This window comes from Chelonia mydas, chromosome 15 (genome assembly GCF_015237465.2).
Source record: "Chelonia mydas isolate rCheMyd1 chromosome 15, rCheMyd1.pri.v2, whole genome shotgun sequence".
NCBI classification, from domain to species: Eukaryota; Metazoa; Chordata; order Testudines; family Cheloniidae; genus Chelonia; species Chelonia mydas.
In genome coordinates this window covers 10,566,019-10,580,534 of record NC_057856.1, presented here as the reverse complement: position 1 = coordinate 10,580,534, position 14,516 = coordinate 10,566,019, and the positions used below count along the sequence as shown (strand labels likewise).

Below are 14,516 nucleotides of genomic sequence, written 5' to 3'. Positions count from 1 at the left end.
CTTAAAAAAGGTTGGATTGACTTTTCCATGGCTGTGAAAAGCCCTTGGGGAATCTGTTCCTGGGATATTTTGGCCACCATAAGATGGCGACTGTGGTTTAAATGACTTGGAGTATCTTTTGATGAGACTAAAGTCATGGCATTAATTTAACATACTTCCTCTGCTGGGGCTCTCTATTCTGCCCTACCATGGGGGGGCTCTGATTTAAGAGGTCTTTCTCCATGGTAACACCTTGGCCCATGGAGGAAGATGCCCTTGGGAGAACAGGAAAGCCTCCCCTTCCTTCTTTGTGTAGTGTAACAACATCTGTCCTCCATTTGACCCTTGAATACAGTTTGGGCTATTGAATGTGTTGGGCTTGTATGAGCTGCTCAGCTCACGAAGGGGTTTTGAGGAGACAGCCAGTAGGACTGTGTGGTGCCAGCTGGGGCTTGGGAGCTGTGCTGTGCTTTGGAAAGCCCAGGTGTCTGTGAAGCCTAGCAATGAGAGAGATTTTCCCTCTGAGTTCTGAAGGAACTGAAGCTAGCTGTTGCACACAGAGAGGAAAATGGCTGAGAGATCCCTTGAAGACTGTTGGTCTGCGGTTGTGGTGAAGGGGATAGAGATCCAGAGCAGTTAAAGGGGCTTCTGGAGAGGCAGCCTCATCTCCTAGTCCTATGTAAGCTGCTTTACTTCACTGTACTCTGGCAGCATTCTATGTCTCTGAACTGTCCTGCCTGGTACATCTTGATGCTTTGGTAATGGAGAATGCCTCTGTCCCTTGTTGACCAACTCCTCTCTTCTCTACTAGTCTTAAGTAGGTGTGCGTTGGAGTCTATTGCTCCTCTGGAAGGCTGGGCACCCAGCCAGTGAGGCTTTCTTTAGAAAGCAAGTACAGTACAGACCTGCAATGCTTCACTGGAGTTTCCACCATTGGGGGTTGCAGGAGGCTCCTTGGGGTGGGATCACAGGCGCAGCAAGCTGGGATTTGTTTGTGAGTCACTGCAAAGGGTGCTTGCTGTGCTTGGACTGGGCAAGGAGCAAAGTTTGTGGGAAGAAAGCCAGAATGGCGGGGACCCTTTTTCTTGCTTCATCTTAGAGGTTAAAGTGACTATTCTGATTCCAGAGTGTGTCTTACCCTCTCGTTATGTGTTTTCCTCTGCCTGATATGCTAGTGTGTACGTTTCTAGCTTTATGGAGATTTTTTCTTCCCTTCAGGAATTTGTAAGCAGTCTCCACCCAGCAAGTTAAGAACAGTTTCCAGGAGATGAAATTGCATTTACCTGGCAGGCGCCATCCAGTTAACCATTTGTGTGGTTTGCTGTGTGATAAGGAGGAATCTTGTTCCTCTGGGAGGCAAATGCTTGCTTGCTGCACTGATAGACTGATTGAAACTTAAGTCTCTTTTGTGCTGGTTCAGGCTTCTGAGACTCCAGAGAAAATCCCTTCCGGGGAGCTTGTTTCCTGGAGAAAGTGGCACTCGCAGCCATGTTTTAGTGATATGGGGCTTGTAATTAGTCTGTGTCAATATGTGACGTAGATCGTCCGAGTTCTTCTACTGCAAAGCACAATGAGACGAAAAGCTCCTTGCTGCTGGGCTGTTCCCCAGTTTAGCACAAAATCCCAGATTGGGGTTTCTTCTGGCTACTTTGGTGCCTCTTGAAGTTTCCTTTTTATAGCAGAGGTTTTACTGACCCTTGCAGTGCTGTGCTGGAGAGAATGGAATCTTTCCCTGTCCAGTAGTGTTTTGTAGGACGGGCAGTACATCATCCATAGGGGCTGTAAATGTGACACCACGTGAATGAGGGGAAGAGGAATAAACTGGTGGTCTGCCTAGCCAAGACAAAAAGACCTTTTTTGTTGTTTCTCTGCAGATGCTTTGCTAGCGGACCTGGAGTCTACCACCTCTCACATCTCCAAACGGCCAGTGTTCCTGTCGGAGGAAACACCCTATTCCTATCCAACTGGAAACCATACATACCAGGAAATCCCAGTGCCCCCACCAGTGCCGCCACCTCCTTCCAGCGAAGCCCTGAATGGGACTGTGATTGACCCTTTAGACCAGTGGCAACCCAGTGTCTCCCGATACATCCACCAGCAAGTAAGTGTGCGATGCTAGGGGGAAGCGAAGGGGTCTGTGCATGTCTTCTGATCTGATGTGGAGCGTATCTAGGGTGCAGGAGATGAGGTGAGGAGGGAGGAGTTTGGGTAATCAGCAGGCTGGCATGTGGTGAGGAAATGGGGGAAGTTTCCCAACAAGATGGAGTGACTGGGGGAAGGGAAGTCTAGGCACCCACTTTTGTCTGGCTTAGTAATAAAATACCATCTGAAGACCCATCATCAATGTTCCAGTGAAAACCACAGTACAAAAGACTAGTATTAATCATCCACCTTGCAGCCTATGGAAAGCAGACTGGGAGGTTTCCAACTCAGATGCAGAATTCGTGGGTGAGCTAGAGGGAGCATGAGATGTGTTGCTGGGCTAGCTTGTGCAATAGGGGTTGAGGCTGATCTGTAGCTGTTTGTTGTCAGGCTTTGTCCTGTTAAGTTCACTAAAGTGTACGCATTTGTTCAGTGTTCTCAGTCTCCAATACAAATCTCCTTTCCTCAGCCTCAGTCCCAGTCTCCTGTGTACAGCTCCAGTGCCTCCGTTCCCCGAGAGAGTGTCTGCTCTCCTTCCTCACGGGCCAGTGAAGAGGAGCACGTCTACAGGTATCCTTCCCCTCCTAGGGAGATGAGAAGCCTGAGTCATAGTCGGGGTGCTGGGGGAAGTAAGCGCTGTGACTCTGCTTCCAGTTATAGGAGGCGGGATAGATCCCGACCCCACCCATTCTATTTTGGTTTTACTGCTCGGGGCTCTCCAGAGTTCTGAGAACTTCTCCTTTTTCATGGAGGTCATTGTTAATTTAGCCTTGTTTCAAGTGTAGTAGGGTGTCAAAACTTGTGGAAATGACTTTGAGATGGGAAACTGATTTAATCCCTCCATAGGCAGGGTAGGAGGCAACATGATCTAGTGAATAGGGCACCAGGGAATCAGAAAAAAATGGCTTTTGTTTCACACTCTGCCTGTGACTTGCTGTCTGATCTTGGGTAAGTCACTTAACCTTGTGTGTTTGTTTTCCCAATTGTACAGTAACTCCTCACTTAATGTTGTAGTTATGTTCCGGGAAAATGCGACTTTATGCAAAACGATGTTAAGCAAATCCAATTTCCCCATAAGAATTAATGTAAATGGCAGGGGGGTTAGGTTCCAGGGAAATTTTTTTCACCAGACAAAAGACATTATATACATATACAGTATAAGTTTTAAACAGTTTAATATTGTACACAGCAATGAATGATTGTGAAGCTTGGCTGAGGTGGTGGAGTAAGAGGGTGGAATGTTTCCCAAGGAATGCCTTGCTGCTAAATGATGAACTAGCACTCGGCTGAGCCCTCAGGGGTTAATACGCAGATGTTAATGTAGCCTCACACTCTACAAGGCTGGCTGCTTTTCCAGGGAATTCTGCAAGCAGTGGACAAAGCAGGCTGCTGCCAAATGACTATAAGGGAGCATTGCACAACTTTAAACGAGTCTGTTCCCTAATAGATCAGCAACGTATCAACGAAACATCGTTAACTGGGACAGCGTTAAGTGAGGAGTTACTGTACGGTAAACCTGAGCCTGCTCTGAGCAATATGGATGAACAGCTCCATAAAAATGCAAAGGATAGTCTCCTGCAGTCCAATGTTAAGCATCCCAGATGCAGTTTGTTAGAGGGGAGACAGAAGCTGGGTCCAGGGAATGACCAACAGATATGATTCAGTTACCTGTGAACTGGGTGGATGTGAAGTGATTTGACTTATAAAATGACCTTGAATGAAGGAACAATCTGACTGCTCATGGCAAATTTATAAATCTCCGTGCTCAGAGAGGTCAGAACTATTTAGATATATCTTTACGGCCACCAGTACCGCATCCTCTTTCATATTAGGAGACTGTGGAAAAGTAGCAAGAACAGTGAGACCGCTTTTTCAGTGTTCCAATTTCTGCTGCTGTTACTTTCTTTCTCAAGTTAATATAACTCCCCCTGCAGCTCTAGGACCCCAAGAGCTGCTTCCAGCAGCCTCCCCAAACTGGACAGTCCACCTGCTATCTGAAGAAAAGGAGTACTTGTGGCACCTTAGAGACTAACAAATTTAGTTGAGCATAAGCTTTCATGAGCTACAGCTCACTTCATCGGATGCATTCAGTGGAAAATACAGTGGGGAGATTTATATACACAGAGAACATGAAACAAAGGGTGTTACCATACACACTGTAAGGAGAGCGATCACTTAAGATGAGCTAATACCAGCGGGGGGGGGGGGGGGGGAGAGGAGACACCTTTTGTAGTGATAATCAAGGTGGGCCATTTCCAGCAGTTGACAAGAACTTCTAAGGAACTGTGGGGGGGGAATTTCCCCCTCCCCCCCCCGCCAATGGCCCACCTTGATTATCACTACAAAAGGTCGTGTCCTCCCCCGCCCCCCGCTCTCCTGCTGGTAGTAGCTCATCTTAAGTGATCACTCTCCTTACAGTGTGTACGGTAACACCCATTGTTTCATGTTCTCTGTGTATATAAATCTCCCCACTGTATTTTCCACTGAATGCATCCGATGAAGTGAGCTGTAGCTCACGAAAGCTTATGCTCAAATAAATTTGTTAGTCTCTAAGGTGCCACAAGTTCTCCTTTTCTTTTTGCGAATACAGACTAACACGGCTGCTACTCTGAAACCTGTCACCTGCTGTCTGGTATTTTTAAGTTGCTGCAGCTGTGACTTTTTCCTGATCCATGACAAGTTCTAACCACGTCAATTCTTTCTGCTGATCACAATGAAAGCTGGTTCTTGAATTAGTTCAGCAGCAGCCTGACAGTCCTCGTTCTGGTTAAAGCCATTAAAGGTATATCTACGCTGCAATAAAACACCTGCAGCTGTCCCGTGTCAGCTGACTGGGATTTGTAGGCCTTGGGCTGCAGGGTTATAAAAAAAATTGCAGTGTAGATGCTCGGGCCAGGACCCCGGGGTCCCAGAGCCCAGGCTGAAGCCTGAGCCTGAACATCTGCACTGCAGTTTTATAGCCATGCAAGCCCAAGTCTGCTGACATGGGCCAGCCGTGGGTGTTTTATTGCAGTGTAGACATACCCTAAGGGTAAGCAATGTGAACCCAGTGTTCAAACTCAGGCTCAGCTCTAATCCCCTTCCATCTACACACAAATGGAACTAACCCAAGGTCCCAGGGCCCTACAGGGCTGAAAGGTCCGAACCTGAGTCAAGCTGGGACCCAGGGTTCAAGCCCTGTTGGTTTGCAGTGTTGATGCAGCCCCACTGGACTTGTGCTCTGGCAGTCTGCCAAAAGTATCCCACGCTCCTACGGCCGATTTTTTTGGTGGATAGTCAAGTTTTCCCCCACTGCATCATGAACAAAGGGCGAGAGCGGCCATATTTTGGGAGGGCGTGAGGAAGTCTGGGATATGGTTGGCTGGACTCAGGCCTGTGTCATGCAGTGTAGAGGCTGGAGCCCCAGCTTGGCACCCAAGGTTCAACAATTCCTATTCTGAGGTTATAGATGCTGAAGCCCTCGGTTAACAAACCCAGGATCTGTTAACCCGAGTTCTACTAATCCTGGTCTGCGTTGCAGTGTAGACCTACCCAAACATGGATGCCCAGACCTTTCCCAACTCAGACAGTAATGGCAGTTGCCAGGGGCATGAGGACTGCATGCAAATGGCACAAAATGGAGCAGTTTGCAGCTTCCCTTGTTTGTTAATCTCGGGGCATGGCTGGCGGGTCCCAGCAAGAGGTGCAGCCTGGCTGCATGGATCAAGATGACACATTGCATACTGGGGCTACATCATTGGTGGACTTCACCTTCAGATTCAAAATGGGGGTATCCACTGGTCCTATTATGGAACTCCAGGGTTGTCATTTGTACTGTAGGCTTTGTGGAGTCCTAAAGCCTGTAATTCTGGTATGGCAGGGAGGTAGATAGTGGGTGTGATTGTCAGTCACAGGACCAGCACCCAAGAAGTCTTGAGTTCTAATCCAGATTAATGTCACAAAACAAGTTAGTTTCCAAAGAAATCACTTCTCTCCGTGGCTCAGTTTTTCCTATCTGATAAACTGTGGTAAACTTATTTCCCTCCCAGAGTGGTTGCAAAGATTAATGTCAACAGCACTCTGAAGATGCAAAGCACAGCAAGTGCTAAGCATGGGTATGAAAATGGGGGGTGGGGAATATCCCTAAGGGATAAGTAGTATCTAAAACATCACACACAGTTATATATTAAAATAACATTAAACGTACATATTTAATGGGGTGTTATGATGATCATTAAAAATTGTTTCAGTGGAGTAGCACCCTAGAAGGTAAAGGACTGTTTAGCAGTTTATTGGGGTTTAAAGAGAAACCTCATGCCTTGCTGGTGTATGCTGTTTTATCACATAGTAGTTAGGGAGGCTAGATTCCAGAGTACTGGGTGGGGTATTTACTTCAGTTGCCTTCCCTTTCTCTAAACCAGCCCTGCTTCACCTCTTTTCCTCTAGGAGGGAATTTTTCTTGCTTTTGTGATGTCAGTGGAAACAAATGACTTTCTTCTATGCTAGCTAATGGTTCTGCTTCTCTTCTGCATATTCCTGATCTGCAGTCTGTTAACCCTGTGCTATATGCAGCCATGGAAATCGGAGACTTTGTTCATGGCTGCTATTGCAGAGTGAGGACACAGCTGATCAGCTGCTTTGTTGCTAGTGTGCTCCAACAGTGAGCACCAGCTGATACTATGCTGAGTGCATTTATTCATTTTATTTTCAGTGTGTACATTAAATGTGTCTTGGGTTCCTGACAAGGTGCCAGTGGGGCTCTTGTTACAAAGCTTTCCCCAGACCCCATCCTGCTTTCTTTCACCCGAAAAGGGGGTGACTCTCCATTTTTACACTCTTCTTTTTCCTCTCAACCCAGTTTTCCCAACAAGCAGAAGTCTGCAGAACCATCTCCCACCATGATGAGCTCTTCATTGGGCAGCAACCTGTCAGAACTGGACCGACTACTCCTAGAACTGAACGCTGTTCAGCACAATCCCCCTAGTGGCTTCCCAACAGGTAGGAAGTGGTGACCCATGTGTCAGTGCTAGGTATGTTGATGCCTGGATCTCTCACCTCACTCCATGTATAAATCTCCCTGTAACTTTCTCCCCTGCCCGGTTCATCCTCCTTTTTGCCCTCCCCATGTTGTACCTTCCTCTCTTTCCACTGTGAGCAAGGGTCTATTGACTCTTTATTTCTTTTTCTGTAAGATGAGGCCAGCAGGAGCCCCTCCCTGCCAGGCGGGACTGGACCTCTCTATGTTGTCCCAGAGAGCACTAGCTCTTTGGGGGTGAAGGCAGCACCCCCTACAAAAGAGAAGCCAAAGCGGAACGGAGGGCGTGGGATTGAGGATGTGCGTCCCAGTGTGGAGAGCCTTTTGGATGAATTGGAGAGCTCTGTGCCAAGTCCAGTGTGAGTACTGACCCAGCTACTGTTCCCTTGGGAGCAGGGGGCATTGGGGAAGAGATGGGTTAGTGACTCCACACAGTTTAATGACAGCAGCTAGTAGAGTGCAGTACTAGCTGGGCAGATGGCTTCCTGTTTTCTTGGTAATGAGGGGATGTTCTCTCTCCAAACTGGGGAAGGTCAAGGAGGAAGTTGAAGATTGTGGCCATGTCTGCTTCTTTTTGGGGCTCAGATTTACTGCAACTGCCATTGAGGCAGAAGCTGCTAATGTTGGAAAAACAAATAATTGTTTAATGGGTCATTTTGCCATTTGGGGGTACGTGTTCAAATCCAGACGGACCCCTATCCTCCATGAACTTATCTAACTCTGCTTTGAACCCAGTTATGCTGACTGAAAATTGTCACCATCTGACAAAATAAATTGGGTGGGTTTCAGTCCAGTTCCCAGTGGATGCTTGCCCATATCACAAACTACCACAACTGCACTAATTGGCATCTTTGGCAGTCTCATAGAGAGAGCAAAAGGTTGGAAGTGCCACAAAAGCTGATCTCCTGGAAGGCATGTTGAGGCGTATTTGGGGTCCAAGTGTGGGGAATCGGGCTGTGCTGCTTTCCATGCTGTACCTGTCTTGGGGATAAACAGAATCCCAAGAGCTGAGGCTGTCAGCCTGGGATTTTTCACCACCACCACTGCATTAAAATGTAATGTGTGTGGTTTTGTTTTTGTTTTTTTTTTATTAGCCCTGCCATCACTGTGAACCAGGGCGAGGTGAGCAGCCCACAGCGGGTCACCTCCAGCCAGCAGCAGACTCGCATATCTGCTTCTTCAGCCACACGAGAACTGGATGAGCTGATGGCATCTCTCTCTGACTTCAAGGTGCCCAACCGTAATAATTTCTGAGCTTGTGTTCTCCACTCACTTGTCTGTCATCCTTTTCTACTGACCACCTCCTCTCCTCAGATCACCCACTCCAACCTTTACTCCTTGTACCAGTCAATTCTCGGTGGTGTATTAGTGCTGTCAAAGTGTTGCTGCAGGTGTGGTTGGTGTGATGAAGTCTTATACCTGGTGTGGATAATGCAGAGACTTGTAAATTAAGTTTACTGCTCTTTAGATCTGTCAGGGTTTGCCCTAGAGTAGCATTCAAGGGAGTAGGCTAATCTTCTGAAGTGGTAAGCAATAGGCAGGATATGCTGGTGCAAAGTGCAGATCTCATAATGTCCAGAAGTCTCTTAGAAGCAGGGAGGATTTGCTGCTGCTGTGTGTCGTACCAAGTGCTTAGCTGGCATTCAGTGGTATTTCTCCCCATGCCAAACACTGGATCAAGGCAATGCCTATCTCTGTCAACATCATGAGGGGAAATCACAGCTGGGGTAGTGCCCATTTTTTTGTTCTGATTCAGGAAAAACACTTCACTGAAATAATGACTAACTGTACCTATGTTGCCCAGCAACACCAATTTGTAGGATGGGGATATCTTTTGGGGGGGATGGGGAGGAGTGTGACTGTGTGTGATTCACAGTGAAGTGAAATGCTTTGTTGGCAACAGGTAGGAGCTGAGTTCTTCTAAGTGCAGCGCCCATTGTTTTGGTGGGTTGTAATTTAATAAGAGGAATCCATCTCCCATCTATTTACTGGCAAAGACCAGCCTCTGCTGCTCTGGAGGATATCTCCTTTGGTGCCCTTGATTTTTCCCAATCAAGAAGATGGAAGATGATTTTTGAGACTTCCAGGCAGATGATTTGGGCAGTAGAGGTTCCATCTCAAAGGGCAGGAAAATTCCAGGGTTGGGTTCTAAAGGACCTCCTACCATGCAGGTAAAAATGGGGTTGATGTCTAAGCCTTTTGGGGCAGAAGGATGGGAAGTGCTGCATCAACACATCTGCTGGAACATTAGAATTTTCATACTGGATCAGACCAATGATCCAGGTATTTCACTGGCTAGTACCAGTGGGTTCAGAGGAAGGTTGCAAAAAAGCCCATAATGGAATAACCTGCCAATGAGGAAAGTTCCTTCCTCAGTTAGTGGTTACCTTATGATCTGGAGTGGGAGGGTTTGTATCCCTTACATAAGATTTTTATATAGATAGATATAGATATCACTCACGTACACACAAACATTGGACGGTCTCATCCATTCAGACGTATAATACTTTTTCTTACAATGCATGGCTAACCTGTGGAACTCATTGCCACATGATATTGTTTATGCCACAATCTTAGCAAGATTACAAAAAGATTCCATGTTATTATTTTTAATATTTTGAGTTTTACTTGAATTGAATCTCTCTTAGATTATGAGTGAGGGTAAAGTAGGACTGCTTGACTTACCTTCTTTATAACACTCATTATTTTGTGTACTTCTACCATATCCCCACTTCAGTTTTTTCCCCTAATCCAGTAAAGTCCCAGTCTTTTTTCAGTCTGTCTTCATATGAAAGCTTCTCCAGGCCTTTGACCATTTTTGTCACCTGAATGCCCTCTGTTCCCACTGTATTTTTTTTTTTTAGATGAGCAACCAGAGCTGGACAAAATATTCCAGAATGGGGGAGAGGGTACCATGGATTTATATAATGACATTAGATTTTCAGTGTTTTCATTCCTTGTGCACCCTAACATCTTGTTTTCTTTTTTGACTGCTGCTGTGTATGGAGCAGAGGCTTTCATTGAGCTGTCTGTGTCTCTTAAGTGTTTACAGTTAATTTCAAAATCAAAAATGGGTGTGAGTACTTTAAATTTGGAAGGAATAATCTACGCTATTTTGCATTTGTTGCAATGAATTAAATCTGCCATCGTGTGGCCCAGTGACCTAGTTTTGTTAGGATCTTATGAAGTTCCTCACAGTCTTCTCGAGTTTTGACTAACTTCATCTTGCATCACCTGCAGATTTTGTCACCTGGCTGTTCACCTTTTGTTCTCACATCAACAATATATTAAACAATAACAGTCCTAGTCCAGAGCACTATTAACCTTTTGTATGTTGAAAATTGACAGTTTATTCAACTGTGCAGTTAGGGTAGAAAAGAATTCCCTCTTTGATAGCCCCAAGTAAATTATTCAAGCCGGAGACAGGTGATATAGAAGCTGCAGGATAACACATTCAGGAGCCATATGTTCATGACATTGTCAATGTTTAGCAAACAAAATCTCATTGTGGCTGCTGGCACTAAGCAGAGGTATACACAAGTGAACTCTTGATGACTGAGAAACGTCCTCATGCAGCCTAAGGACTTCAGCTTTCCAGCCTTTTGTCTCTCTTCTACAGAAGAGGCACTTAGGGTCGGGAGTCTGTAAGCTTGCCTGTCTTACAGTCATTGGAAAGGCTGTGAGACTAAATATCAGAGCACTAGTAAAAGCTGCTTGGCAGGATGGGTAGTGTTTGGCAGGGCCGTTAGAGTCTCAGAATACTCTTGTCGCCCTTGCTTGTTTCCTAGCTGTATTGATAGCTGAGCCCAGGGCGCAAACCAGGAAATTTGGGCCCATGCATTTGGGTTTCTGAAGTTACCCTTGACAGCAAGGGTTAGGGACAGGTTGTTTATTTGTAAAAATAATTTTTGTTTAATAAATACAGTAACTCCTCGCTTAACATGGCAGTTATGTTCGTGAAAAGTGCTACTTTAAGCGAAATGATGTTAAGCGAATCCAATTTCCCCATAAGAATTAGTGAAAATGGGGTTTAGGTTCCAGGGAAATTTTTTTCGCCAAACAATATAGAAATACATACACACACAAAGTTTTAAACAAACAATTTAATATTGTACACAGCAGTGATGACTGTGAAGCTTGGTTGAGGTGATGGAATAAGAGGGTGGGATATTTCCCAGGGAATGCCTTGCTGCTAAATGATGAACTAGCACTCGGTTGAGCCATCAAGGGTTAACATGTTGTTAATGTAGCCTTACATTCTACAAGGCAGCACAAATGGAGGGAGGAGACACAATAGATGCATGGTAGTAGCTGCAAACATTCCCTGCAGAAACTGAATGTGATGATGAACCCATGCTATTCCGCTGGAGCACACTACTCCCTCCACTTTCCAAAGTGCTGGGGGGGAGAATGTGTATGAGAGACACAGACACACACTGTGAGTTCATGTGTGTGTGAGAGACAGACACGTATTGCCCCTTTAAGTACGCTGACCCCACTCTTAAGTATATTGCCTTTTTAAAGTAGATCAGCGAGTTGAGACAGCAGCTGCTGCCAGCAAGCTCCCTCCATCCAGACCCCTGTCCTTCCCCCTCCCCCCCACCCAGCGCTCTGTGGTGATGGGGTACAGGAGCGGGGGAGGGGGACACCCTGACATCAGCACCCACCTTTCCCACCCCCCTGCACAGCAAGCAGGAGGCACCAGGGAGCAGCTTCGAGGCAGAGGGCAGGAGCAGCACATGGCAGGGGGGGGGAGGGACAACTGAACTGCTGGCAATTGATAGCCTGCTGGGCGGCTGCCGCACAGGGAACTTAGGGGAGGCGGGAGCTGATAGGGGGGCTGCCAGCCCACCTTGGTTGCAAGCCCCCACCAGCTCGCTCCAACGGGCTGCTCTTCCTGCAAGCAGTGGACAAAGCAGGCAGCTGCCAAACAACGTTATAAGGGAGCATTGCGCAACTTTAAATGAGCATGTTCCCTAATAGATCAGTGATGTAACAATGAAACAACGTTAACCGGGACAACGTTAAGTGAGGAGTTACTGTATGCAATTACATTTCTGTGAGATGCTGACGTGCCTAACTCTGTATCTGAACCTTACAGCTAGTCCTGTGGTGTCGAGAATGCATAAACATCTCCATATCTATTTCACTTAACTTCCATTATGAGAATGGCCATACTGGGCTTGACCAATGGTTCATCTAGTCCAGTATCCTGTCTCCCTACAGTGGCTGGTGCTAAATGCTTCAGAGGGAATGAACAGAACATGGCAATTTATTGAGTGATCCATCCACTGTCATCCAGTCCCAACTCCTAGCAGTCAGAAGTTTAGACACACCAAGAGCATGGGGTTGCGTCCTTGACCATTTTGGCTAATAGCCATTGATGGAACTATCCTCCATGAACTTATCTGTTTTGAACCCAGTTATGCTTTTGGCCTTCACAACATTCCCTGGCAACAAGTTCCACAGGTTGACTGTGTGTTGGGTGAAGAAGTACTTCCTTATGTGTGTGTTAAACCTGCTGACTATTAATTTCATTGGGAGGTACTTGGTTCGTGTGTTATGTACCAGGGTAAAGAACACTGCCTGATTCACTTTTTCCACACCATTCATGATTTTATAGACCTCTATAATATCCCTCGGTTGTTTCTTTTCCAAACTGACGAGTCCCAGTCTTTTTAATCTTTCCTCATACGGCTCTCTCCTATATGGGAGCTGTTCCATACCCCTTGTCATTTTTGTGGCCCTACTCTGTACTTTTTCCAATTCTAATATCTCTCTTTTTGAGATGAGGTGACTGGAACTGCATGCAATATTCAAGGTGTGGGCGTACCATGGCTTTATGATATTTTCTGTCTTATTATCTATCCCTTTCCTAATGGTTCCTAACAGTCCGTTCGCTTTTTTGACTTTCGTTGCATATTGAGCAGATGTTTTCAGAGAACTATCCATGATGACTCCAGGATCTCTTTCTTGAGTGGTAACAGCTAATTTAGACCCCATCATTTTGTCTGTATAGTTGGGATTATGTTTTCCAGTATGCATTACTTTGCATTTATCAACACTGAATTTCATCTGCCATTTTGTTGGCCAGTCACCCAGTTTTGTGAGATCCCTTTGTAACTCTCTGCAGTCTGCTTTGGACTTAACTACCTTGAGTAATTTTTATATCATCTGCAAACTTTGCCACCTCACTGTTTATCCCTTTTTCCATATCCATTTATGAATATGTTGAACAGCACTGGTCCCAGTACACATCCTTGGGAGACCCTGCTGTTTACCTCTCTCCAATGTGAAAACTGACCATTTATTCCTATCCTTTGTTTTCTGTCTTTTAACCGGTGACTGATCCATGAGAGGACCTTCCCTCTTATCCTATGACTCCTTATTTTACTTTAGAGGTTGCTGAGGAACCTTGTCAAAGGTTTTCTGGAAGTCCAAGTGCACTGTATCCACTGGATCACCCTTTTCCACATGTTTGTTGACCCCCTCAAAGAATTCTAATAGATTGGTGAGGCATGATTTCCCTTTACCAAAGCTGTGTTGACTCTTCCCCTACATATTGTATTCATCTATGTGTCTGATGATTCTGTTTTTTACTGTAGTTTCAACCAATTTGCCTGGTACTGAAGTTAGGCTTCTCAGCCAGTTAATGGGCAGAATCACCCCAAAGCCTTTTAAAAAAAAATCGCTGTCACATTAGCTATCCACCAGTCATGTGGTACAGAGGCTGATTTAAGCAGTAGATTATATACCACAGTTAGTAGTTCTGCCATTTCATATTGAAGTTCCTTCAGAGCTTTCAGGTGAATATTGTCTGGTCCTGGGGACTTTATTGTTTAATTTATCAGTTTGTTCCTAAACCTCGTCTCTTGGCAACTTGTCTATTTCTTGTCAGCCTCCTCTGTTGACATCACTACCTGCTCCCAGCAGTTACTTTCCCTTTCCTCTCACCTCCCAATTGTTTCACACTTCCCTCTAAGTCCTTTTTGATTTTCACCCCTCAATTCTGCTTCCATGTGCTAGCTCAGTTGAGTTGACAATGTCTCTGGCCTAGTTCGCTTTGCTGGTACCATGAATAGAGGCAAGGAGCAGCAGGTCTTTGCATGTCAAATGTTGTTGATGCCCTGCTCTGCAGAGTACTTCGTAACTGTTAGAGATGAAAGGCTGACCTTACTTCTGAGCTCCAGTCCTATGCGTGTATGAGAGAGGCAGAGAGGAATAAGGCAAACATGCTAAGAGAGAAGATTAATTTAAAGCCAGGAGGGCAAAGTCCAGACAGAAATTACAGCATGTGGGTGGGTGGTGTGGGCTTTTTTGTTTGCTTTTAGTTCAGTTTTTCTCAAGCCACAGAGTAAAAGGTGCTATTGCAGGCTGATGC

The 14,516-nt window shown here is 45.7% G+C and overlaps 1 protein-coding gene across 4 annotated transcripts in view; it reads left to right on the top strand.

The window, feature by feature from the left end:
* The window catches only part of PXN (paxillin), a 64,400-nt gene that overhangs the window by 31,260 nt on the left and 18,624 nt on the right, over positions 1-14,516 (top strand). For all 4 annotated transcript variants that reach the window (XM_037878658.2, XM_043529381.1, XM_043529382.1 and 1 more), the window contains exons 2-6: positions 1,854-2,080; positions 2,591-2,691; positions 6,959-7,098; positions 7,293-7,494; positions 8,230-8,365. In XM_037878658.2, the coding sequence (XP_037734586.1) occupies positions 1,854-2,080; positions 2,591-2,691; positions 6,959-7,098; positions 7,293-7,494; positions 8,230-8,365 (806 nt within the window). The remainder of the gene's footprint in view (positions 1-1,853; positions 2,081-2,590; positions 2,692-6,958; positions 7,099-7,292; positions 7,495-8,229; positions 8,366-14,516) is intronic.